At 37.4% G+C, this 26,913-nt stretch overlaps 1 protein-coding gene across 1 annotated transcript in view; it reads left to right on the plus strand.

Annotated features, from left to right (window-relative positions):
• Positions 1 to 26,612, plus strand: part of kirrel3b (kirre like nephrin family adhesion molecule 3b) — a 188,264-nt gene extending 161,652 nt beyond the window's left edge. Inside the window, 11 exon segments of the mRNA XM_032545453.1 lie at positions 1,087 to 1,235; positions 1,418 to 1,545; positions 2,811 to 2,937; positions 10,499 to 10,599; positions 12,244 to 12,454; positions 13,901 to 14,008; positions 16,259 to 16,342; positions 16,641 to 16,750; positions 17,427 to 17,471; positions 17,473 to 17,514; positions 22,945 to 26,612. Of these exon segments, the coding sequence (XP_032401344.1) occupies positions 1,087 to 1,235; positions 1,418 to 1,545; positions 2,811 to 2,937; positions 10,499 to 10,599; positions 12,244 to 12,454; positions 13,901 to 14,008; positions 16,259 to 16,342; positions 16,641 to 16,750; positions 17,427 to 17,471; positions 17,473 to 17,514; positions 22,945 to 23,406 (1,567 nt within the window). The 3' untranslated portion in view covers positions 23,407 to 26,612.
• The last annotated feature ends 301 nt before the right edge of the window (positions 26,613 to 26,913 follow it).

Consider the following 26,913-nt stretch of genomic DNA (forward strand, 5'->3'; position numbering starts at 1 on the left):
ACTCTCTTCAGGACTGGCAGAGAGAGAAAATTGAGACAGGCGCCGGTTGCGTACTCATTTGCCGTATCAGCATGCAGACACTTGTCTTCTATGGATGTTTTCATCGTGCATCATACATTGGGTGTCCCACAGCGCCATCTAAATTTTCTAAAGGGACCCAATACATTTGAAGACACCTTTGCTTCATTTTTATAAATGGGCCTTGTCTTTTGAAGCAGCTGAAAGCCAAAACAATGCATGCAGAGTGGGGCACAGCTGCCCGTGGCATCATCAAAGTCTTACCTTAACACATGTGGCATGTCACGAAATATATCATTCAAAAATACAAGAAGATGTTTTTTCTTTTGTTTGTTTTCCAAGTGATCCCAAGTCAATTCATTAATGTCAGCTGTTGTGTTTAATGCAGTATGTCTCTAGCAAAGTCTTCAAAGGTGGGAGAGCTACCTATTTGTCATTCTGTGATTTGTTTGTCTTGGTTGGCGCTCTGCGCTGCTCTCTGTCTGGTGTAATGAGGAACGTGCTGTCTGCTCTGAGTTGCCAGAAAGCTTGTCATTGCATGGAGAGCTGCCACAAAAATGTGCTGAAGCCAGCATAGAAAACCTGCCCCAGAACTTCCCCACAGCCGTCAGAGCCATTACTCCCTGCCGCCCCCCCCTCCCACACATATCATAACCTCGCAGTCACACATACATATCCCCCACCCCCACACAGCCATATTGTTCTGCACTTTGCACTGTCACATTATCTGTACTTTGCCATAATTGGACCTGCTGCTACTTCTTTGGTGTGGTTGAGTGCCTTTAGTTAATTTAGTTGTATATATTGTTATTATTATTATTGTGTGTTTGCTTATTTATACTGTATATATTTGACCTTTTGCACGGGAGCTGCAATGGAAATTTCGTTGAATTCTGTTCAATGACAATAAATGCTATCTATCTATCTATTTATCTATCTATCTATCTAACTGTGATTTATTCACCCAAAAGAACTATATTGGTGGGAGAAAGCTGTCTTTACCATTAACCCATGCGTTCGTTCTTCACCAATCTTTCCTTCTTTTCCACCATCTGCTCTTCATCTCAGGTGGGCCAAAGGTGGGAACATGCTTAAGGAGGTCTCTGGGGACACCTATGAGGTTATCGTGGACCACTCATTCTTCACAGAGCCTGTTTCTTGTGAAGTTACTAACTCGCTTGGCAGCACCAATGTCAGTCGGAACGTTGATGTCTACTGTGAGTGACAAAATTCTGTAGCGTGCCTGTGTAAATAAACAACTTTACAATAATGCAACGTCCTACATGTTTGCTGTCTTTTTCTTTTCTTTTTTTTTTTTGCTGAGCTCCAGAGATTGAAGCACGTCATTCTTAGATATTAGTACTTTATATCATTTATTGTGGGTTTTTTATTCCAACAGTTGGACCTCGTATGGCTGCCGAACCTCAGTCCTTGCAAGTTGACCTTGGATCTGAGGCCATTTTCAACTGTGCCTGGACAGGAAACCCTTCTCTGACTATAGTGTGGATGAAAAGAGGCTCTGGAGTGGTATGTGTCCTTTTTCACAGAATTTATCTCTCTAAAATGTAAATATCCAAATACAGGCACATCTTCATAAATGATCCAAAAGTGAATACATTACAATTCAAAAAAGTGAAAATAATATATTTGATAGATCTCACAAGAAGTAAGAATGATACACCTGAAGTTTTTTTTTTTTTTTTTTTTTTTTTTTGAGGATTGTTGTTTACAGCTAATACAGTTTTTTTTTTTCTTGGAAAATTTAAATATTAGAAAAAATATATGGAATCTGTACTACACAATATTTAGTTTAACACCTGATCTGGGTGTGTTAATTATGAACTACTGTGCAAATACATTATAGCATGGAGGCAATCAGTCCAAAACTCTGAGGGGTTAACAAAGCACAGGTTGCCACAGTTGTAGCTCATGTCCCGAAATATCTGTGTAGCTATTAAAGCAGCGACTCCAAGCTGCAGCCCAGGTGTTGTGGATCTGTCCTAACATTTTGAATCCTCTGAATTATTTTACAGCTGAGGTTATCCTATGGCATGTTCACATTTTTTGCCTGCCTTTTTTATCACTCAACTTTCCAAATAATGTGCTCAGACACAATTTTTATAGTGATGAACTTTGAGACTCTCAGTAATGTTCTGTTGAACAGGTATCAACTCTACAGGTTTCTGCATTATGGAATATTTCTAAATTAACCATTCTTTTTCAATAGTTCAATTCATATTATTCATATTCATTTTTTGTGAGCCATTATTATTAAGTTTAAATCAAAACAAAAGCCTCTTCAGAACTTGATGTATGTCTGGTTCAAGATGTAATTTCACCTCTACGATATTTTGTAATAGACCAAGAAAACTTCCTAGACATCTAGGAGGTTAACCTTTGAGAACCGGAGTTGGAAACCATTGGTCTAAATCGAGTACTCTATGGGAAATGGTTTTCAAGAGTTAACTACGTTGCTTTGAATGTCTATTAAAACTTTTTTTTTCGCCCCATCTTTGTGACCTGCTCTCTCGTGATCCTTGCCTTGATCCAGAAAATCAGACTCATTCCACCTTTCCTTTTGTCAACATCAAGGGCCATAGCCTTTCCTCCACTGAGCTCAGACCCTAAATTGGATTTTAATAATTAAGAAGAGCTGCCCTTTAAGGTATTAAGTGGTCCGTGTGCTGCCTTGGTACTTTTTTCTCCTTAGTCCTGCCTGACTGCTATCAGAAATGCGAAGGTTCTTTTGTGCTCATTGCAGCTGATGACCTACGAATTTTTCTTGCCTACAGGTTCTTAGCAATGAGAACCTACTAACTCTGAAAAACGTGAGGCAAGAGGACGCAGGGAAGTATGTCTGTCGTGCTGTCGTCCCACGTGTCGGAGCCGGGGAGAAGGAAGTCTCTCTTACCGTAAATGGTGAGTTGTGTCACTGTTGTGTCCCCCACACAAACTTTTCATGATGGCCACCACATAGCTGTCGTCCGTAAAACGTAGACAATAGTGTGAATCTGGAGGTCCGAGGTCAACAGCAACAACAAGAAAGCAATTTGTCACTGTAGTCAGCATCCGTTTCCTTTGTAGTTCACAGACGTCTTTCACTGAGAAACTTCTAACATAACATTCTGTTTTTCTTCAGCAGTCTGTCATTTGATATATCATTTTCTTGAAAACTTTTTTTAATTTCCAGCAGAGGCCTTGAATTATAATGCCCGCCAATAAATGTAGCACATAAAAACGGTACAAAAACATTCTCATGCAGATTAAGCTTTCTAACAAAACTAATTTGATGCATAATACACAGTTCTTTCATTAGGTCTCACTACTGTGAAGCCTTTCTATAATAAAAAAAATAAATAAAATAAACACAAACTAGCCTTTTCAGGACATGGTCTTACATTTCATAAACAGGTGAAATGTGCTTAAATGCTAATTAGATTCAGCATGAGTCACAGGGAGTCTGCCTTTTTCTGAGGCACTGACTAACTAATGAATACCAGCCTTGGTGGGAGACCTGGCAACTCTCAAACAAATGACTTCATTATCAGTGCTTGATATTCATGGAGCATGCTTCAGCATGGCAGAGGGTCTGAGTTGTGGGATTTACATGTTTTTTATATCCCCCTGTGTCCATCTGTGAGAAACCTGGACAAAAACAAGACCTAAAAAGAAGGATATTGTTAACACTTGCACTGGATCGTTGCACACTTTCAAAGCTAACAAAATGCTTTGCCTGTAAGCAACTCTCATGCTGATTTGGGGATGAAGATATTTCAAGTGGCAAACATGCTGTTTAAAGGTTTCCCTTTTCACAAACCCAGACACTGGTTTTGCATATCAGAGGGAACGAGATACCAGCATTCCCTCAAGCAAGGGATCAGAACCATGACTTTCTATGAACCGCAAGGAGCACCCTTGTTCTGGGAAAGGAATTAAGTCTAAACCCTTGCAAAAGAGGAAAATTCACATCTACTTCTATTGTCTCCCATTCCTGTGATAGCAACCTAGTGTACCATTCTCTTTGCAGCTTTATTACTTACACTGAATATGTTTCATCCACTGTACTCGCTGTTATTTTGATTGCACCTTTTTTTTCTTCTCAACTAATGGAGATTGTGTTGTTTTCCAAAATGATGCCATGAAAGAAAGATGATGGACTGTTTTAATAAAGATTACAACACAACTCCGGGCACTCTGGGAAACCTGCGGCAAAGCTGAGATGACATGTTTACTTGGTCTCTGTAGATATCCTTCAAGTGAATTTGGAATGCCCTGCAGTCTTTTTTATTTCTTAATGCTCTTTATTCATTGCCTTTTTTGTGTATCTCCAACCTCTGCGCTTGAATTGTCATTTGACATTCAAAGCCTCCATTCTTTTTAGCCTTCTGAATAATTGAATTCCATCTCTTCTTCCCAACTTTCTGAGGAATCTTGAGTCAATTCTCACCCAGACCTTGAGGCAAATCAGATAGTCCGACTGTGCAAACACTGTGGTTGAAGTGGCGTCGTGTGGGGAGCTCTCACCCGATATTCATTGACTGCCCCATGCCACCATCTCATCCACAAATGAACCTCGCTTCTCATCAGCCTTTTTTACCCCCAACATCATCGACTGTCAGATGCACACAATTGATTCCGACCATGATTTGCTAAGATAGCAGATGTGCAGGGTTTGTCAGCAGGATTGCTGTGGCACAATAACATTTCAGGGAAGGAAGGCTGCACCACATTTCCAGTATTCATGATGTGACGGCATCTGTTGCACTTTTTGCTGTTTTTGTATTATTTGTTTTTCCCGCAGTCATCCGCTGGTTCCTTAAAGCCATCATTTAAATTACATGTGTTTACAATTTGTCATCGTCTCTATCTCCCCCAGTCGTTTTGTGTCACTGACTCCCACTGTGGCATACCCACGTGAGCATGAGGATTTTTCTTTCCCTGGGGAAGAATGTAATTTAATTATAATCAAACAGCTAGCAGGGGAAGCAGTTTGTGTTTAAATCACTAATGGATATATATTGCTTACTGCAGTCAACCATTTTTCAGAAAGGATTCGTTTCTCAGTGTTCAAACGCGAAGCTGGAAAGTGGCTTAATGAATGAAGGACAGTCTGGGACGTTTTTAATTGTCTGTTGTTTATATAGCAGAAATTATTACTGCAAACTGTCTAAATTTTTATCATCCTGATGAGATGGGAGTAAGAGACCATTTCCAGGGTGCTTGAAAAGATTTAACTTTTAAGCTAAAGGCCATCTATTTACACTGTAAATAATTCATCCGTTTGTGAGTAAGCTTTTTACTTTGTGTGGGCAAAATGACACTCAAATGAGCCCAGTACAACTGAAGGAGGGAGTGAGGGCTGGAAAATCTTTCAATATTCCACAGAACACTTGCTTTTTTTAGTTCCTAGACTGTCTTTATATAGCTGGGTAATTAGCAGTCCTGCATTTTTAAAGCTGGATTTTATACCATGAAAGATAAAAAAAAAAAAAACTCTGCATTTGGGATGTAACAAATGTAATCTGACCAGTTAAACTTCTGCTCTGTGTAAAACGATAACTTCAAACATCACACGCTGTCTGCTCAGCTGAAGCTATATTTTCAATCCATTTATTCCCCATTTTTAAAACCAGGGTGATTCATTTAAAGGTTTTGGCTTGTACAGAAGATTACATCGGCTACCCTAATTTTAGATTTGAATGTCTTACTCATTTTTGGGTATAAAGTATAAATTCACAGGTTTGAACTTTTTTTTTTACTTTCTGTAATTTTCACAAGCTCAAAATTATATTTACAGTCTTAGACATATACATGCATTACTCAGCATTATTTAAATAAAGATCACATAGCAGATCACATATCTACAGAGATTGTGTAGCTATCTACACACATAGTGTAGCTATCTACACAATGTGTGTAGATAGCTACACAATCTGCTTAATTCTGGCTCAGGCAGGCATTTTAAGCTTATTCTACCTATTTTCATAAATAAACAGGGGAAGTGTAAATAATTCAGTCTTAGACATTTTATGTGACTCAAATCAACAGAAAATCTAAAATTATATCAAACTTGTATACCAGCCTAATGTTATGCCAGAAACTTACAACTATATAAATGAGAAAAAAGAAACGCTCACCAAAATTTCAAATGATGACTAGTATAATATCTGTGAGCTGTCTCAAACATGCACAAAACCATACTTTATGTAAGGTTTTGAAAAATTCTGTACCAATAAGTTTCACCACATATGAGATTTTTTTTCTCTAACATAAAGAAAAATGATCAATACTTGGTTGAAATATTATTGACGACTCGGACTACAGCAATAACAAGACGATGGCTCAACCCTGAACTGTCCACGTATGGTCACTAGATGAGTGTTGTGCAGGAAATATTTTCAATTGAAAAAATGACCTTAACTCTAAAACTGAAAGAAGTCAAATTTAAAGAAAAATTGGACAAATGGATAACATAGAAAATGTCAATAACTGAAAGAACTGCAATAACTATGAAAACTGGTAGCTGTTCCCCATGTTCAATTGTTAATTTTATTTTACTTAGTTTTTTTTTCTGTTGTGGGTGTTTTCTTTGTCTGTTCATTAAAAAAAAATAAGGAAAACAACATATTAAAAAATAAAGCAAAACCATAACTGGAGCAACACTACATGTAGATACTGATTACGGTGGACTTACTAATAGGATTTTCACTCAAAATGTTTTTGTACTAAAGACAATTAGCTAGAATGGAAGACATTATATATTTTACCTAGCATACAGAGGAGGCTCTTGCTGCATGGATGTACAGAGGGAGAGATTTGTATAAAACACCAGTCTATATGTGTTTGGCTCACAAGCCACAGATGCTGCTGCTTAACTAATTAGGGTGTTGCTGGAAACAAGCAACATAAAAATAAAAAATACCTCAGTGTGTAATTTGTTTAATCAGTTTTACACAAATAAAACCAACCTGACTATTTACTTGTGACAAGTGAAAGCACTGTTGGAAAGCTATGTGTTGTAGCTTTTATTATTTGAAAAAAAAAAAAAGTAAGCTTCAGCATTTAAACAGCAACATGGGCTTAGACACTGCTCCTCTACAGAGTTTAGAGATTTAAAACACACAAACTTTTTAAGCCTTGAGTGTTTGCACCACCTAACACACACACACGCACGCCCACTGTTAGGCAGTGTTTCGCACTGCCTAACACACCCCAGCACACGCGAGCGCACACCCGCCTACACACCCAGACACACCCCAACACACACATATACAGTATATATATATATATATATATATATATATATATATATACTGTATATGTAAACATGTTGCCTAATCCCTTCACATCTAATTTTTTATTTGCAATAAAATATTTGTGTAGAAGTAACTCTGCTGTTAGATGATTATGAGTTTGTGCCACACTTTGTTTCTCTGTATGAACTCTTTGCAGAGATGTTGTCTGTAAATTGTGAATCTTATTTCAGCTCCAGTTTTAAGCACTATATTTGACCAGAAAATTAAACCACGAGTGTTTATGGCTTGTGGCAGAGTGTGTTTCATGATCTCTAGTGGAGAAGATTTAGATCTTGCTTTTAATCAGTCTAGTCGAGAAAGATATAATAATTTGCAACTTAGCCAAATCTACTCTGACTAAATGTAGATAATGGGATACAGTAAAGCTGAAGTTCCACTTTGTGTAGGTTTATTTGCTTTTTACAGTTATAGATTTAAAACAACTCACTTGCTGATAACTATTTAAATGAAAATAAAACAATTTTCTTTCCATGCCCAAGTGAGCATTACATTTCTAAGTATTCTATTGTTAATCTGTTTGCACAAACGGGTCCTTAAGCTATTATTTACGACAAAGTCATGTGTCAGTTTTTTGGTTTTTTTTGACAAAAACATGGACTGACTGATTGACAGGTTTAGTGGAAACCTCTCAGTGGAAATCATGGCTATGAATGAGCAAAACATTGACAGTTTCACTTGTTTCTGTTTTTTTTCCCCCTTTGCAAAAAAAAAAGGAAATAAGCACATAGAAATCCTTAGAACCACATGGAGGCAGAGAGGGAAATGTCAAACAAATGTCTAAGTTAAGGGAAGGAAATGTTAGCTGTGGCATTTTGACACCCACACTGATATTGTGTAATCAGCTTGCAATGTCCACTCTTGAGGCAACACCTCCTCAAATGAGCGAGGGAAACATTGCACCTAACATTTGATTACCTTCCCTGCTGCCTAGCATTGATGTTGTAGTGCCACCCACCTCCCTATTACGAACATGTTTGTGCTCTGATCAGACAGTGCAAGTAGCAAACACATGCATTCATAACACACACACACACACACACCCACACGCCCACAAACTCTTTTTACCCAGCCTGTGTGATAAAGATATCTAATTATATACCTAATTTGCAGCTCAGATCCATAGAAGAAAATCCTCCCCAGTCATTAAAACCAACAAAGCAATTGATCTTGCAGACAACTGGAGTTAATGCTAACGATGTACATTCAATTTTATAATCAGGAGGTAATGCACGTAAATGACACCTGTCAAACATATCATGCATTGTAGACAATATTACATACTTTCTGTATGTGTAGGTAAAATTGTTGAGGAAGAAAATCAGCTTTCAGTGTATTTATCAGCAGCAGCATTCAGCCAGCAGCAGTAGCAGCATTACAGCATCCTCCAGAAGCATACCAAGACACCATCTGGCAAAGTCTCATTAAAATGCTAATTCATTTTAATAAGAGACAGGTAATAAACTGCAATTATGTATCGTCGGAGAGATGGCAGAGAGCAGGAGTTTGAGGAAGTCGGCAGGGATGTGAGTTATCTTGCTAATCAACAATCTATCTCGCTTACCCCAACGTTAAACCACATCCTTAACCTTAGCCGTCTCACATATGATATAATGTTTGGTTTGAACTGAGTTTCAGGACAATGGGATCCTCTTATGTGGAAACTTTTCTGTTTTAACCCAGTTATTAATTCCAAAAGCTGGGATTATTCTTGGTTTTTCTCAGTGTCTTCTTTAATCAAGCCCCCCCCCCAAAAAACAGAATCCTCACACTGTATTTGATTAAATATGAAGTAGTTTATGTCGACAGTGAAAAAAACTTTAGATTCTATATTTACATTGTTTTTGCCATACCTACTAATGTCAGACAAGTTGGGTTACTCACTTTGGTAGATATCTCAGAAGTGTCAGACTGGTGGTGGAAAGACAGCATTAAGAGCAGAAAAAAGTACATCCAAGTAACAGATGGGATACATACCACATTACAGAACAGGGTTGAAAAGTTCATTTATTTCAGTAATTCTATTTAAAAAGTGAAATGTTTTTTTTTTAAGTGGTTCAATTTTAAATTTAATAATAATTGATTAGAAAATAGGAAAAGAAGAGACTGTAGGACATAAGAAGGTCATGGTTAAAGAAGCTGCCTGTTCAAAGAGTACTGACTCAAAGGACATTTAGTGGAAAGCTGGATGGAAGAGAAATTGTGGCCAAAAAAGTTCACAACCAACAAGGATAACCACAAGCTTCACGGGGTTATACCAACTCATTGACATCCCACCTTAAACAAATGTAATTTATAAAAAAAAAATTAAAGATTTTACTCTACTGAACACATTTAAGATCAAGTGTGAACTCACCTGAATAATGGAATTAGATTGGATGTGATTGTCTGCATATTGCTGTCACCTGGTGTGAGCATCTTCCTGGCCAGATGGTGAGCAGTCCAGCCGCTTAGGCTGAGCTGCCCTTGTCTGGCAAGGTTTTGTACCTGGACCAAAGCTGAAGATACAGCTGCTTGAAGTCCTTGCCAGTTGCTCCTGTTGAGTTAACAAGCTTATTATCAGACACATCTGTTATTTAGTGTGTCAATAGTTAATATGAATTAGACAAAACAAATAGCACAGCTAAAAAAGGGAATCTCAAATAAACCGTTTTATTTATTTGCATTCACAATAAAAGCCCAGATTTGTGAAGCTTTATTTAGTGACCTGCTCGTGTAGGGTTAAGCTCTGCTGCAGGCAAATTGATTGCATTAGGACACTGAAAAGCAGGCTACCTGACAGGAACAATGGTATTATCTGATTTTATTTGATCATTCTACATTATGCTCTAGAGGACATCATTTATCACATTTGGAAAAATCAAGCATGGAATATATTAGCGCATTCTTGATCCACACTGAGGTCTAGCTCACTGTATACCTGATTCAATCCATCTGGGGTAAAACTGTTAGGCATGGATGAGACATGTGCATTACACAGAGATCCAATCTGTCTTGGGAGTCTTGAATTAGTGAGTACTTCAGCAGTCACTGCTTGGAACAGACGACATTTTGTAGTCTAATCTACCAGCAAGAACCTAATTGAGCAGAATTATCATATGACCTGGAACTGAAAATGTCTTTAAATATTCATGTTTCAATTTCTGTGTGTTTATTTTTTTTTTCAGGGCCACCTACTATATCCAGCACACAGACTCAGCAAGCATTACATGGAGAGAAAGGTCAAATCAAATGTTTCATTCGAAGTACACCTCCGCCGGACCGCATTGTGAGTACATTTAGATTGACTTACACTTTTCATCACATTTACGCTTCAAACATTACTCACTGTCATTGCAAACCAAGGACACAAAAAATCTCTTATTTCATATAAAACTTTGACATATAATAAATATAAAAATTTAAAAATCCCCAGGTTTTCAAGTTGTTTAAAAAAGGGGACATTAATCTACAGTTTTAATGTTGTGATTTATGATCATCTTTTGTAATACTTCACTATACCAAATATTGTGCATTTCTATCAGATTATTTAATAAGAATAAGCTGCGAGGAAATGTTGTTTGTTTCAGAGGATTCCTAAAGCCGTGGGTTAGAAAATGTTCGAAAAAGGTCCAAACACTGACAAAGTGTTTAATTTTTTTATTTGATGTCTTGTCGAAAAGCAGCAAATAAGGTACTAAATCCATTTTTTTAGTCTGGGCCAGTTGTCTTTATTCAAATATAAACTTTGTTTTTTACTCTTTCATCTTCTTTAAACCATGCTCTTTTTTCTCTGGCGTGTAAATAATAAAACAAAGCGGTTTGTTTACATAGGAAGCACAGTAGCATAAACTGTTGCATGAAGTCCCTGGACCATCAAACTCGGCTATTTAAAGAGTGTGAAGACTACATACAGTTTGCATTAAATCTGGTTAACATTAATGAAGTCAAATTATTGAACAGGCAAGTAAACAAATGGACACAAACAACACAATTTTATCCTCAATAAGTACACACCACTAGAAAGATTTTATGGGTATTCTAATATTTACAAGTGTTTGAACCAACATAAGCCACAACTAGCTTTCGGTTGTTCAGTCTAAAGCTTACTGACTACTTCTTTTAAAAAATCTTATCACCGTCATCTTCTGTGACATACACAACTACTTATTGAGATGAACAAACCCCTCCTCAAATAAATGTTTCTTTTGTCGATTGTGACACCAAGCAGTGCACCCTGCAATGTGCTTTTGTTTTGTTGACATAGAAAAGTCATCAAGGCAATAATTTGCTACACTTACGTTGTTAAATATTCATTTTAGTGCCATCACAAGAAAATCAGAAAGAAAAACACATTTCACAGAAAGATAAGCATAGAGTAGCGCAAGTCTTTATTCAATAAAAGCATCAAATTGTTCTAAGAACCCATGGAAATAGTCATTTTAAAAGCATGCAAAAAATCTTCAAAGGTGCATCAAGTTTTCTCAAGTGAAGAAACACATAATGTGTCTAAAAGTGATTACTAAGAAGTTGAAGTCGGATGATCATTTAGAGAAGAAGAAAATCCATCCAGCCATCCATTGAGGAAATGCTATAATCACCTTTGGTACACTTTTAAAAATGTGGGTTATTTTTACATTTGCTACGAGTCTAGAAAGCACATATATAGTGAGGTTGACATTGTTGTGTTACATTTTAGAAAATGTGTCAAAGATAGTACTCCAAAACGTGATTTAATATATAGCAAGAGCAAAAGATGTACAGCATAGACGATCTGCCGATTGACATTTGCTGTGAAAGTATGAAGGCCAGTGGTTAGGAAAACCCTGCCTAATCTTTGCTCTTCTGTTTTTTGTATTTGTAACTTACACTAGATTTCTACATTCATTTTGAATAAAGTCCGGATCAGTAATCCATGGTACTATTTTATCAGGCCTGGTCATGGAAGGAAACTGTTCTGGAGTCTGGAACCTCTGGCCGCTACACTGTGGAGACTGTCAACACAGAGGAGGGAGTCATTTCAACACTTACCATGAGCAACATCGTCCCAGCCGACTTTCAGACCATCTACAACTGCACAGCATGGAACAGCTTTGGCTCTGACACAGAGATCATACGCCTTAAGGAACAAGGTGGGAGCCAAGGTTCGACAGGTTCCACCTTCCTCTTTTCATATGCAGTGCTAGTTGGTGTTTAGATAGTAGCTGTAGGTAGTCTGTCAGCTGTAATATTTTGTGTGTATCGCTGTGGTTGATTCCATCTGAACGATTGAATTTGTGAATATACAGTGCGAGAGTATGAGTGTGACAATATGATGGCGTCATATATATAAAAAAAAAGTCAATATGTTTTATTTAAGACTTAATCTTCAGAGTTGAGCACAGTTCCTGTCAATTTGTCCCAACCTTTCCAGGTATGGTTACATATAAAAAAAATGTGTATGGGTTTAAATGTGAGAAAATGAGAATTTCATTAAAAAAAAACTGAAGACTTTTGATAAATATAACAAGACCCTGTTTCGAATAGCAGAGGTAAATAAGAATGAAGATTGTAGGATTTTAGATGTTTGTTCTTTAAAATTTTTGTCTTTGCTTAATGTGTTGTAATAAATATTACATTAATCGAATTACTAAAGTATTTTGGACTGCTATCAATTAGGGCTACTCCAAGCTTTTAGCATGTAGAGGAAAGTCAATTATTTTTAGTGCAAAGGCTGATATGAACTTTTGCTTTCATCAGCCTTAGGATGTCATTTGGTGGTTTATGTACTATGTCAGCATTGCAACAAACCTTGTCTAAAAAGTTCATGGGAGCCTGGGTTGGCTGAAAATCAAATTATTTATGCTACTACAGAGAAGCATAGATAGGTGATTCTGAAGCACTTTTAATGAAGCTGCATATTTTTGAATACTCCGAGTAAGACATAAAACTATTCTTTTTCCATTTTCTCTCCAACATAGCAAAAGTCATATTTCTTCTAGTTTCTTCTTGCGAACAATTAACAGCACATTGTTAATAAAAATACAAAGTGATCAACTTCTTTAGTGTTGTAGAAACATCACCTATTATTTTGCATTTGTTTAAAACAGAAATATTCATAAATGTGGACTGGGACCTTTTACGTGCACAACAGCCTATAAATACATGCCCTCTGGTTCAGTCTTTTCCCAGATGCAATGATCTCTTCCAGAGCGCACAAACATGATTATCCTTAAATGGATGCAGAAACACTTCCACTATATTCAATGAAAATTACAGCACTATGTAAAATGGTTCTAGTAGCTCGAGTGAGTGTAAATTAAATTTTATCAGACCGGACAGTGAGAAAATAAAAGGAAAATGTTTACCCATGGTAATTAGTTTTAGTTTGGATTTGCTGCTGGTAGAACATACGGCTTTCTATTTGCAACATTGTTCTCCTCTATTTCTACAATATGCTGCCACAGACAATTAAAAATAAGCCAAAAAACATCTTCACATTGACTGTTTGATATCATGTGCTTTCCTGCCATGTCCAACGTTCAGTATGAATGTGTGATATTTGTGGCACTGTATTATAGAAGGACATGTCTTGATGTTGCTTTCTACAGAATCTCTCCCAGTGGCTGTGATCATCGGCATCGCCGTGGGAGCGTTCGTCGCCTTCATTGTCCTAATGGGCACCATCAGCGCGTTCTGCTGCACCCGCTCCCAGAGAAGTATGTCTCCTTTATGCTTTTGTCTCCACCAAAGCATGCATGCCAGAGTATGGTTTTGTGCCTGAGCATTCGGAAAAATGTCCATCTGTTTAAATGTATAGACGGGGACAAATGTGTTGTCACCTCCAGAAGGGATATGTAAAAAGCCTAAAAATAAATTCTGGATTTCTTAACAAGCATATTTTTTATAATGGAATATACTGGAAAAACAGCTGAAACACTGACTTCTTTTAAATCTCAACTAATAACCCACCTGAATTGTATTTGAAATGTAATCAACTACAAATTTTTTGATGGAACTTGACTTAATGCTGTGTTTTGATTGTTGATTATATTTCGCATTTTGTTTCTGTGTTTGATATGATGTAAAGCACTTTGAAATGCCTCGCTGCTGAAATATTCTATATAAATAAAATTTGATTTGAATTTTGATTTTTGATTTGAAAAAGTTATTTTCATTTCCACAGTTTTATTCAGTGAGGAGAAAAATCTAATTGAATAATTGTCTGTGGTAAAGGTTACTGGTGGCACCATGCTATAAGACTTCACAAGGATACAGAGAGAAGGAACTCTGACATTCCTCTTTATGTTATCTCTCCAGACTATCCAAAGTCCTGGCTCTCTTATGATCTTTTCTCTTCAGCTAATCTTACACATTTTTTTAGGCTTTAATGGCCTTTATTGAAGAATAAATAGACAGAAAATAAATGGGAGAAAGAAAGATAAGAAATAATGTAAATGACCTGAGACCAGGGGTTAAGCCCAGGACAACTGCGTTAAGGACTAAAGCTTGTGCATATGGTGCACATGCTGTACCCATTGAGCCACCTAGTTTTCTATTAGATTTAGGTATAAGGAGTAAAATGGGAATGCAAGAAGTTTGATGTTGTATCTGGTGAACCACTTTTTTATGAATTTGGTTATTTGTTTGGGATCTTTATCCTGCTGAACAAAAAAACACCAAAAACTACGTTTTTCGATTTTCTAGTAGCATCTCCCAGACGGTGGCAGCTGTTACTCACTAGGGAGGGTCATCATCCTGCAGTTGGAAAGTTGTGGTTAGATTGCTACTTCTTAATTGAAATGCAATTAACCTTAAGTTACGGATTGGTGTACAAGTGTCCAAACAATGTGGCAGGGTGAAACAGACTCATAATGCAGGCTCCTTTGAATGGTCTGTATCACCAGAGCCCTATTGTTCAGTCCAATTACATTTTTTCTTACAATCTCCTACAACTGCAAGGAGTCTGTAATGTATCATAGCTCCTCCACCTTAGTTAACTGTTAGCTTGAGGTGCTTTTTCACATATTAATCTTTGTTTCACTCCAGACCCAAAAGTAGCCCAAAGCTAAATCTTAGTCTCATTTGATTAAGAGCACAGGTACATAAGCATTTAGCAGACTCAGCATTTTAGCACTGGTGATGGTAAAACAGAAAACACTTTTTTTAGATAACTCCTAAACAACTGGTAGGCATGTAAACAGTATTTAATAGACGTTAGATCTAGTGTCCCCAAGATGTCACTCTTTTCTGCACTTCTCTAAGAATGAATTTTGAAGGTACCTCCTTCACCATCCTGTTCAGTTTGTCTGGAGGTATATATGGGATATATATATAGATATATATAACCCAAGAAAACAAAATGTAGTTGAATACTAATAGAAATTTAATTGCATTCCATTTAAAATTATTGTTAAGGCTACCAATAATTGTGCCAAGGCCGATTTTGTTTAAAGCTAGTTTGATTACTTTCCTCCCATTGAATAAATGTAATCAAGTCAAAGGTTTGTTCTTTCTGCATTTGTCAGTGATTTTGCTTTAACCAGACCTGAATTTATCTTGAGGCTTTTTAACATTTTTGCCTGGGGTGCCAAGAAGTTTGTTTGCATCTGTAGATATTGCTTTGATGAAAAGAAAAAATCAGTGCAATAAAAATAACCCAAAAGATTTGTTTTTAAAAAGATTCAAAACAATTAACACAAGATGAATCACTGGTCAAGATGGATGTTTTTTTGTTTGTTTGTTTGGTGGTGCAGAAAGAGCCAGATTGCGATCAGGACTCATTTCATGCAATCTCAGTCTGGCCTGCACTTGCTGTGGAGGCTATGTACATCTTCCATTTTGTTTGCTGCCACCTGCCCATAATCCAAGTGACTCAAGTTAGTTAGAGGCAGTCAGTTGCTGCCTCCATCCAAAAATCACGCTGTGCTACTGGTCCCTTCAGCATGTCTATTGTCTGTATACTACAGAGGAAGTGCACCTGGTTATGCCCTCACTGCCCGTCTCCATCTGTGCTCACCAGAGAGAAGTTGCAAGCAAAATTAAGACAGAAAGTAAGACCTTGTTATATGACAGAATAACATTAGCTTTGTCCCGAACAGAATGAGCCATCGTTGGGGAAACTGCAGATTTCATTTCTATAAAGAGAATAGATAATCTTTTGTTGGCAGGGAAACAATGTGATTAATAATGCTTTGTGTTGTTTTTCGGGAATGGGTGCGCTCTAACAGAGCAAACCCGGGGTGTCTCTGCTAAATATTACAACAGTGCAAATTATTCTGTCAACAAATACAGATTGCCATTTGTCGCAGCTCATTAAGGTGCGTTGTTTGCGCTGTCCGTTCATGGCAGATCTGAAGGGAGTTGTGTCTGCAAAGAACGACATCCGGGTGGAGATTGTGCACAAAGACCACAATGCGGCACGGGAAAATGAAGAACACAACTCCATGAAACAGCTGATGGTGAGTGTGAGTGTCACAGCATACTTACTTTACAGTTCTTTCTTTTTTTCTGTTTGCAAAAATAAGTTGTCACCTTTTTTTTCCTTTTGTTTTGCATCTGCATGTCCTTCCAGAGCCGACAACTAAATAATGAATGAACGCTACGGCTGGTTGTGCTGTTTTCCGTGGAATAAATTATTTCATGAGTAATGGACGTGGAAAAAAGGCATCTAGACTGAACGTGTGTTTTAGTCCGGGGAACTATTTTTTTTCATTGTGTACTGTCGGTTGCATTAAAGAAACAAACCACAGTCGACATTTATTATCTACATGTCTTATTGGCTCACAGAAGAGTACTTCTTCTTTTGAGCTTTAACTTTGGTCGTCTTGCTGTTAGTTTTTAATGTTTTCGAGTTGCATTGCAGACTGCATTAAAAGTGAGAGCAGAGAATTGAGCTCAGCTACCTCACATAGCTGCATTTTGTAAAGATAAATAAAAGATATTCATGGATGAATTATTAATACCGCCTGCCAGCCCTGAGTGAAGGTGAAGCATGTTTGACTGATATTAAAAAAGAAGAACAAGTGATAAAAGTTAAACCAGTTCGTTTCAGAACATTTTTTTTCTTTTACTGTGAGCGCAGGAGCTTCGGAAACGGCTCCGTTTCTTAATATACTTTACTTGATGTCTGTGTAGGTTGAACGAGGAGAGTTCCAGCAGGAATCTGTTCTGAAGCAGCTAGGAAGTGTTACAAGAGGAGGAGAAGGAGTATCAGCACATTAAGGTACGGCTCGTGATCAATGGCGGCACGAATGCGAGAACCTGGGAGAACAATAGAGAAAAGTAGGTGGTGGGAGAGAAAATACCTTGGGGGCAAATGAAGGGCTTCAGTTCTGGAACAAAAATAACTAAAAGGGCAATAATTCTTCTCCTACATTGATTTAAAAGTATAAAGGGCTTGGCAAAGTGGTTGGGTATTTATCAACAGCGTGTATTTTTTTATTATTATTCTTTTATTATTCTGAAAACTCTTAATTTTATTTTCAATCCTCCCAATTTTTGCTTATCAGTTTTACTGGATCAAGTTTTTTAATTTATGGTTGTTGTTTTTTTTAATATTTCTTTCTGTGTTAGTCCTTTTCAAAAAGTAGCTTCAAAAGTTTACAAATTCAAAATTGATTACATAGCTAACATGCACCGTAACCTACTGTTAGCAGTCAGGTTACGATGTTCCTCTCAATCTAATATACTTGGCCAGCTCCATTAGGAGACAGATTTCAATCTCAGCAACACTAAATAGGCAGTGGCAGAATCACAGCAAGTGAGGAAAACAAAATGTGACTCACAACTCAGGTTGAGCCCTTCTGGTGGCAGCTAAAAAGAAAACAGTGATAAATTTAGAAGCTTGATGTAAGAATCACTGACCTCTGGTACCTCACCCAGTTTTTGATCAGTGACACTAACTGTATGCTAGGTAGATCCATCTTTTAATATCTTTTACTCTGTTCCCTTATCTTTTTGCCATTTCTATCCAGCTTGGTTTTAAATATACATTCAAAAAATTTATAAAATATCACAGCGGTCTCATCCAATCCAATCAAATGTTTCACATGATCCTTTACAATGCAGAAAAGCTTATTGTTCATATATTTTATATTCATGCTTTGATATTCCTATAGCTCTTGAAAGTGACATAACCCCTCAGTAGGAGCTTAGCTGTTGTCATGCACACACATTTTTTAAATGAAACACATCAGTTAATTTCAGCAAATGTTTTTCTTTTGACATACATTTTGGTCAGAAAGACAGAAAATGACAGGAGATGTCATACACACATTTTACTGAGTTTTGTCTCACCAGAAACTTTTCAAAGCATAATTTGTCCACTTTTGAATATATCAGTGTCATGATTGGTGCTTAAACGTTGACAGATGGCAATACATACAGAGACTGAAGTGTTGAGGAACTGATGGAACTGCTCATTATGGATAGTAAATATTTTTCTAACCTCAATCTCTTGCTCTTTAACAAATTTAACCTGCCAAATTTATTAACTGGACCCTTAATAAATGTATAACTCTATGCAACTCAAGATAAAGTAGACAAGTAAAACAAAAATGGAAATAAGTTCAAAGTTGATTAACAAAGTTGAATCTGGTTTTACTTCATTGATGATCTCTTACATAACTTGCATAAGTTATGTAAGTTGCATAACCCTCCACCCCCTCAACATTGACTGTCCACAGATATGAATAGGAAGGTATTGAGACAAAAGTGAGCCTATCTAGTTTAGAAGCCTTAATCTATTGTTCTATTTTTCAACAAGGCTTTAAGTGTCTGTCTTGTGAGCCTTTGTCATGACTTCTTTTGTGAATCCTGAACTCCAGTGGAATTAAACTATGCCTAAATACACGTTGGAGGGACCATGTTTCTCAGCTTGCCAGAGAATGCCTTTGGCATTCTCCCAAAGAAGCTAGTTAAATATTTTTATAAAATATAAACCCTTGTCTTGTATTTATTTGCTGATTAAAACAGTATGTTAAATTAAATAAAAATAATATTAGCTATTGATGTGTGCGCATAGAATTGTAGTCAACCACAGTCATAAAAGACAAAGAACTATCACTAACTGACACTATGGCTTAGGGTAAAGAGCCGTTCAAAAGAATCAAATCTTTTGACTCGACCCTAAATAAGCGCAAGTACTTTAAGTAATTTAAGTACACCATGTTAGACAATGTTTTCTCTCAACCAGAGGAAAGCCCAATGTAAATTTTCATTTTTTTTATTCTAGGTGTTACGGGTAATAGATGTAGATAGTCAGCACAGCTCACTCTCTTTCTCAACGGCCTGGTCATCGTCATATCACACTCATTACAGCCGCAGCAGTGCAGGCCAGGTCGGACAGACTGAGAACTACATAGTGGTGGTGTGCTATTTGTATTGTAATAGTGTTCTAAAAATAAAAGTTCTGAAACTTATCCCATCAGAAACTAAAAGGTGTTGCTGCAGACATCCTAATCATATAAGTGGTTCTGTCATGTTTTCTTTTCACGGATATCTTTCTGGTGGATGTTGACATCTCTGAAGTAAGGGTGTACGCCTGCTGGCTTGATGATGTCCTTGTCCTGTTGATCTCTGTTTGATGCTAAAGAATCCATCTGCGTGCTGTACTCTGGAGAATGTTTGCAGCTGCCCGACAGTGTGGAAAATTCTCTTTTCAGCTCTTAGTGTTTACCCTGACAGCAAAAGTTATCTATAGGTGAGCATTCACCTAGTACGTGTGGGCTGGGGTCTCCTTTTTCAATGGCCCATTACAGGCATGAGGTAGGGTGATGTGTTTGTCAATGCAAATAAATCATGTGATCTTTTCATCTTATTCGCTGAAACCAATCACAAAAATTGTGTAAATAAGCAATAAAGCCAATAAATCCAGTATGTTAATCAACTGCGAGTTTCAACCGCACCTGGAAACAGCTCAGATTTGCTCTGTAAACAAGCTGAATTTGAAAACAAAGTTTACAATTTTAAAATATCCAAATTGCTATTTAAAGCATGGAGTTTTTTCTTAATGACTTCCACTAGAATATTTAGCAAAAAAAAAAAATCAGTGATCTTCAGTCCTGCTCTAGCAACTTCTTACTGGTTTTGTTGCGATGCGTCACCTATTTTTTCACAACATACTGAGTCCACAGTTTTTAGCAACTGTTATATTGGACACTGGTAGTGCAATGACAATTACGGCGAAAAATACAGAGTGGGCCTCTGCTTCATTGTTTTAATAGTCTTTAGATATGAGTACAGCAAAGTGGTTTTTGAAAAACGTGGTTGCATGCGAGTGAGAGGTGCAAAAAGAAAATATCCATCTTGCAAAACATCATTATTTGTGTGGACAGGGCCTCAACATTTTAATACAACAAGTACTTGGTATTAGATGGTTATTTCTGAATATGTGCAATTGCTTTTACTCTAGATTGTATTGACTTATAACCGTTAACCCCATTTCTGTGAAATATGTTCAGCAAGTTCATCTCTAGTAAGAGTAAACTAATTTAAAACCAAGAAATTAGCTTGAAAGAAAAAAAAATGTACTCAGGTTGCATTATGTTTTTTAATGATCGTTTCTCAGACTGGGTACATTAAGCACTTCCTATTTTGCCACATATATTTTTGAGTGTTGGAGTTTCTAAAATATGAAGTCGTTCAGACATAAGAATACTGCAGGTAAGTATTTTCTGTCTGTAACAACTCTACACTATTGCACTAGAAAATATGACACAGATCTATAACTCCATCACAACATAGACATTGAATGTGCAGATTATGACAACGTAGGAAAATACTAAAAGTTTCTTTTCATTCCTTTTCTGAACAAATGTTAAAAATAAAGCAACTCACACAAAAGCAAACAAGTCAACTATATTTAGAAGAGGCAATCAATGAGAAAACCTTCCACTGCTTTCAAAGAGATTGACATTTCATTAGTCGGTTGTTTCAAGAATGTCCTAAACCTACATGTTAAAGTGATGTAGGTGGTATCCATTAACTCTGCACGTTGTCTCTTGAATCTTTTATGGAGAGACAAATTCCACTATGTTCATTTTTGCTTTTGTCATTTGCTTGCTGGCACTGGCTCCCTGAAGTGTGCTTCTGTTGTGTTTGCCTGCTTACCTGCTGCCTCAGGGGCCAGATTTTTTGATCCTCCTTAATGACAGCGTGCATGAGGCGAGAGCAGACCGAGCAAGAGATAAAGGCCAGGCGCAAACAATCTCCCTGTCTGCTGTCAGATAATGACAAGCATAACGAGGATCCTCTCAGGTTGTCTCTCCCATTATGAGCTGCCTTCTTTTGGGATTCGAAGCCACACTCGCTGTGCTTGACATTCACATCCATTCATAAGAGAACATTAAAAAAAGCACACATGCCCCTGGCTGGACCCTTAGAAACAACACAATGCAGACAAACAAGTGGCACAGCTGTAACCACAGAAGCAGTTCCAACGCTGACATGGAATTACAGACACTGTGACCCATTAAGGTCTAATTAAAGCTGGTATGCATGTGAACTTTGCAGTGACACAGATGCCACACTGAGCATTGAGCCAAGGCTTAATTAGTGAGGAACGTGGATTCAAGGACAGAGTAGTAGCACACCAAACCTTCACACCAAGTTTCATCTGCGCTTTCTTTGAAACACAAACAAACTGTTACTTTGTGTTGTTTGGTTAGAGACAGTTTGGCCTTAGCTACTCTCCTGCCATGGCTTCAAGTATGTAAAAAAATACAGTTAAAAAATTATTTTGTTTTAATTACTCTTAAAAGATATTTTTTGTCATTTTTTTAAAGTGTGTTTAGGCTAGGAGAAAAGAGGAATTCCACTACTTCTACAAACAGTTTAGGTGTTTATAAAAGTTGTGTATTTTACTAGCCAGATTAAAATTTAGCTGCTTGTTCTAATCTTTGCTTCATACAGAGAAATGTGGAAATTGTGTGCGCTGTAAATAAACCTGTGGGGAGTAGGGTCACAACATCTTTGCCAGCAATAAAATGCCTTAAATATTGCTCTTGCCTCAACTTTTATTGCTCAGTATTTGCAAGTCTGGCCAACATGGACTGATTGGCTTTATTCACTTCCTCTGCTGCCATTGTCAAACTAAAACCATAGGGAGTCTACAACTCTAAAACAGCACAGAATAATATTATTATTGTCCGCAACGCTTCCTTCTGTTCACTATTTGATTAAACCTATCTTGATAAATCGAGCTCAATGGTGATCCCAGACAGATGACTGAAGGGAGATGAGAATCAAGCGGAACTGCGTAGGAAGGCATGGTCTTCTACCTTCAATGACATGAAGATTATTGAAAAGTGCATTTATTTCAGTACTTCAGTTTATTAAGTGAAACACATTGCTAGCATATAGAACATATAGGCCAATGTTTTCAAGCCTTTATTTCTGTTGATTATGATTTTCCATTCACAACTAATAAAAACATTAGAATATATCAGGCCAATAAAAAAGACTTTTTATACAGAAACATAGGCTTAATGAAAAGTTTGTTTAATACCTCCTTAAAACTGTTGTTTTCAATGATGCTTTTCGTCTGACACATTGTAATTTATTGAATATAACTGTATGATGAATGAAACTGAACATTTAAGCAAACAACTGTTATCTTATTTGTCATCTGTGTTATCTTTATTGTCTTCAATAGGACCCTACAAATGGCTATTACAGTGTCAACACCTTCAAGGAGCACCACACGCCTACCATGACGGGGAATCAGACCGCTGAGGTGAGGAACTCCACCAACACCGGTACCCTCGGCAAGCAGCGAGTGCCAACAGGCATGTCCTTCACCAACATCTACTCCACGCTGGGGGCAGGACCCAACCGCCTGTACGACTATGGCCAGCGCTTTGTGCTTGGCATGGGAAGCAGCTCCATCGAGCTCTGCGAGCGGGAGTTTCAGCGTGGTTCACTTAGCGACTCCAGCTCTTTCATTGACACGCAGTGCGACAGCAGCATCAGCAGCTATAGTAAGCCGGATGGATATGTGCAGTTTGATAAAGACAGCAAGGCATCTGCCTCTTCCTCTTCCCACTACTCCCAGTCATCCTCACAGAACTCGGACCTCACCCGACCCCTCCAGAAGCGGATGCAGACCCATGTCTGACCGCTAGAGAGGGAGGGTGTTTGGATGAGGAGCAACAAGCAGAAAGGATTGTAAAACTGTTAAAGATTCCACCTGCAGGATCCCCTGAAGTATCAGTGTTTGTAAAAATTTCCTATGGGACGCTCAAACAACGACTGGGCTTGATGGACCTTGTGACCTGCTTAGACATCAAAATGTCCCCAAAAAATGAATCAAGAAGCCTTATATTTCCTTAATGTTTAAATCATCAATCCTCTCTCCCTTTTTCGTTTTTGACCCAAAATAGAGATGTGCCACTGAGAGCTTATTTGCCAACACAGACACTACAAGTTTGGAATTTAACTTGCAACACTTGGTTTCTACATTCAGATTGTTAAGGAATCAGAGAGCATGATTTCAAGGCTTTGTGTGACAATCAGCTCTGCTGGCATGGACCAAATTTGCTTTCTGAAGACTGTGACACAGAGAAAAAGTGAGCATTCAGCGCAGCACTCTTCACAAACTGCCAGACAATGAAACAAAGCCAACGTCCTGCTGCCCTCTTGTAGTTTAAAGCACAACAATGAATGTGCATGTTATTTTCTGTCTGTTAAATTTATAACTTGCAACACTTTCTCCTTGCCCATTCACGCTGTGTGCTAAGGTTAAGTTGTTGCAGGTGGAGGAGAACTTTAAAAAGAATGCCTATTTTCCCCGTCTTTTTCTATATTTGAGCTTCACAAGAAGAAGAGCTAAGATCTCAATTGAATTTTGGAGTCATGTTTTCACCTTGACGCTGCGATAAAAGAACATCAGTGTCCACTTTCCAGCATCTAATTTTTTGACTCATTTTCCACATAGCGCAGAAACTTACACAAGCGCCTCTTAATGTCTATATCTATTTTGCCTTGAGGGTCTGTTTGAACTGGGTCATTGCTAACTTACTAAGTGAGAGAGACAAACACCATCAGCTGTCCAGCTTATGTGGAGCTGCATCCAATATTATGTTTTGATACCAAATCTAGTTCCAAGACACATAAAAGAGGAAATCTTACAAGCTACAACTTGCATTGCATTTGTCAGTTTTTTTCTTCTAAATCTAAAGGTCATCAACAACACTGATAAATAAAAAGTAAACATAATGTTCTAGCTACTTGTGTGAATATCCCATTAGTATTGTCAGTATCACTGTTGACACTGGGGCTTAGTGCATCCTGACTGTATACCTACTAGTGATTGTGCTGGTTGAACATGACAAACAGAGACGGTTTTATTTATTTTTCTGTTTTTATGTTGGCTATGAAGACTGTGGTGGAAAGCTAATGCCTGTTTTCTTCTTTTCTTTGTGTGACATATATTAGGTTTTGTTCAGTACCCAGTTGCTGATGCTGTACTCAGCCTTTAGCCACTTACACACTAACTTTTATACCATAATAACTCTTGTAAACATAATTGATCTTTTTAGAGAGGTTTATGGGAAAACCCAGACTATTGTCCAGAGAGTTTTTTAAAGTACCAAACCCTGCGAATTCAAATAGGTGATAAGCCAAAGCTATTGATTATATCCATTTCTTTCTAACCAGAACCAACAAAGTGATTTGATTCTTGTTTTGACTGCGTTTTTAAAGCAGATGTAGAAAAACGACATCATGCCTTCCAAAAATCTTTACACCACTTTAGCAGTTGTATGATTTTTACAACTATTGGCTTTAATGTATTTTATTGGGATTTCAGGTGATAGACCATCACATAGTAAAACTAAATATGAAGCAGAACGAAAAGGATGTTTGTATTTATGCTATCTATCTTCCCATCAATTCTGATCAGCTTCCATCATATTTTTCTGTTTTATTCAGGGCAATGTGCAGTGTTTGTTTTCCTTTACACATAAATTATAAAGGCCACAAAATTAAGCTTTTGTTTCATGTTGGCACATTATTCCTCTACATGGCTAGTGGGAAGTTGCAAAATGGACTTCTTATTGCCTTTTATGTTTTCACCCTTCCATACAGACCAAATTTGTAGAGTGTGTGACTAATAATAGTACTGTTGACATACTCCTAACTTTGCTGCTCCTTCAAAATTACCTCATGCTCGCTTCTCTGATTAATGCTGTCATTGCTTGGCTTGTTAGCTGGGAAGCCCTACTCATTCTATTTCTGGATGATGAAATGGACAATGGTCTTCAAGACTTTCAGAGCTTGTGATGTTGCTTTAGAACGTATCCCTACATTCCCCAACTTGATGACGGACAAGTTCGCTGTGTTCCTTGGACTTGATGATGCTGTTGTTTTTTTCACTAACATCTGAGGCCTTCACAGAACAGCTGGAGTTATACCGCAATTAAATCACATAGTTGGAGTATATTTAATAAGTAGGTGACTTCTGATTAGAATTGATTGCACATTATTTTATTTAACGAATACTTTACAGTTACATACTGATGTGTGCTGGTCTATGATATAAAAGCCCAATGAAATGCAGCAGAGCTAGGTTTTCATAACGCGACAAAAACTTCAAGGGATATGAATATTTTTTGTGAGGCACTGTGTATTGTGCAGCACATCATATATAATACCAACATACAACCCTTCATGTTTTCCTGCATTTCCTGGTTTTACCTTGGAATTGCATTTGCTTTAATTATCTCAATATTTTGAGAGATAAACTACAGGGATTCCTGGAACAACAAATACTCTCATGAAGCTGGAACACTTTGGCTGATTATATTTTCTTTAAAATTACATAAAAAATACACTACAGAGCATAAATGGATTTCAGAATGTCCTATCTAATTCAGTAGTTTTTTTTTTACTTAATTTGCACTGCTGGAGGCAGTTCACTGGGATGATCCTGTGTGAGCTTGAAACTTCCAGTTCATGAATCATCAAGCACTGTATTTGAACAGAAGCAAGTTGTTGTTGTAAGCACTTTACACATGATCATATTCAAGGTATTTGAATGGGGTTTTTCCACTTGAGAGGCAGGGGTTTGGACTAATTTTACAAATGGACTGGTGCCCATTGTACAGCTTAAGACAAAAAGCTCTGTTTCAATGCTGATAATCCTGCTTGGTACTTAGCAGACTGTATATAAATCTGTAATACTGTCTTTCTCTGTATATATTTATATATTTTTTTTTCTTTTTCCTGGTTTTCATTTCTTTTTCTCAGATTTCTCAACAGCACATTAGCTGTAGAGACAAACAAACATATGGTATCAAAATTATACAGAGAGACAATAATGTTCTCTTTGTTTCCTTTCCAAAAATTTCATCAAGCCTGCCTATTTCTTGCAAATTACTCTGACAGCTCTCAGGAGCTGCTTTCTCTTTCCAAAAGATCTCACCGGGAAAACCAACACTGCACACACAAGGCTCTAAGACGAGCTTAGGCAGGGACAGCTTTAAAGTGAGAAGCAGTAAGAGGTTATTATTCTGTCAGTCGATGGGAAAGATGCCCAGATGCTTAGCAATATATTGCATTCAGCACCGTGATGACTGTCAAGAATGTCTGTCTGGTTTTTTTTTTTTTAGCCATTAAGTTTTCT

Source organism: Xiphophorus hellerii, chromosome 18 (genome assembly GCF_003331165.1).
Source record: "Xiphophorus hellerii strain 12219 chromosome 18, Xiphophorus_hellerii-4.1, whole genome shotgun sequence".
Taxonomy (NCBI): domain Eukaryota; kingdom Metazoa; phylum Chordata; class Actinopteri; order Cyprinodontiformes; family Poeciliidae; genus Xiphophorus; species Xiphophorus hellerii.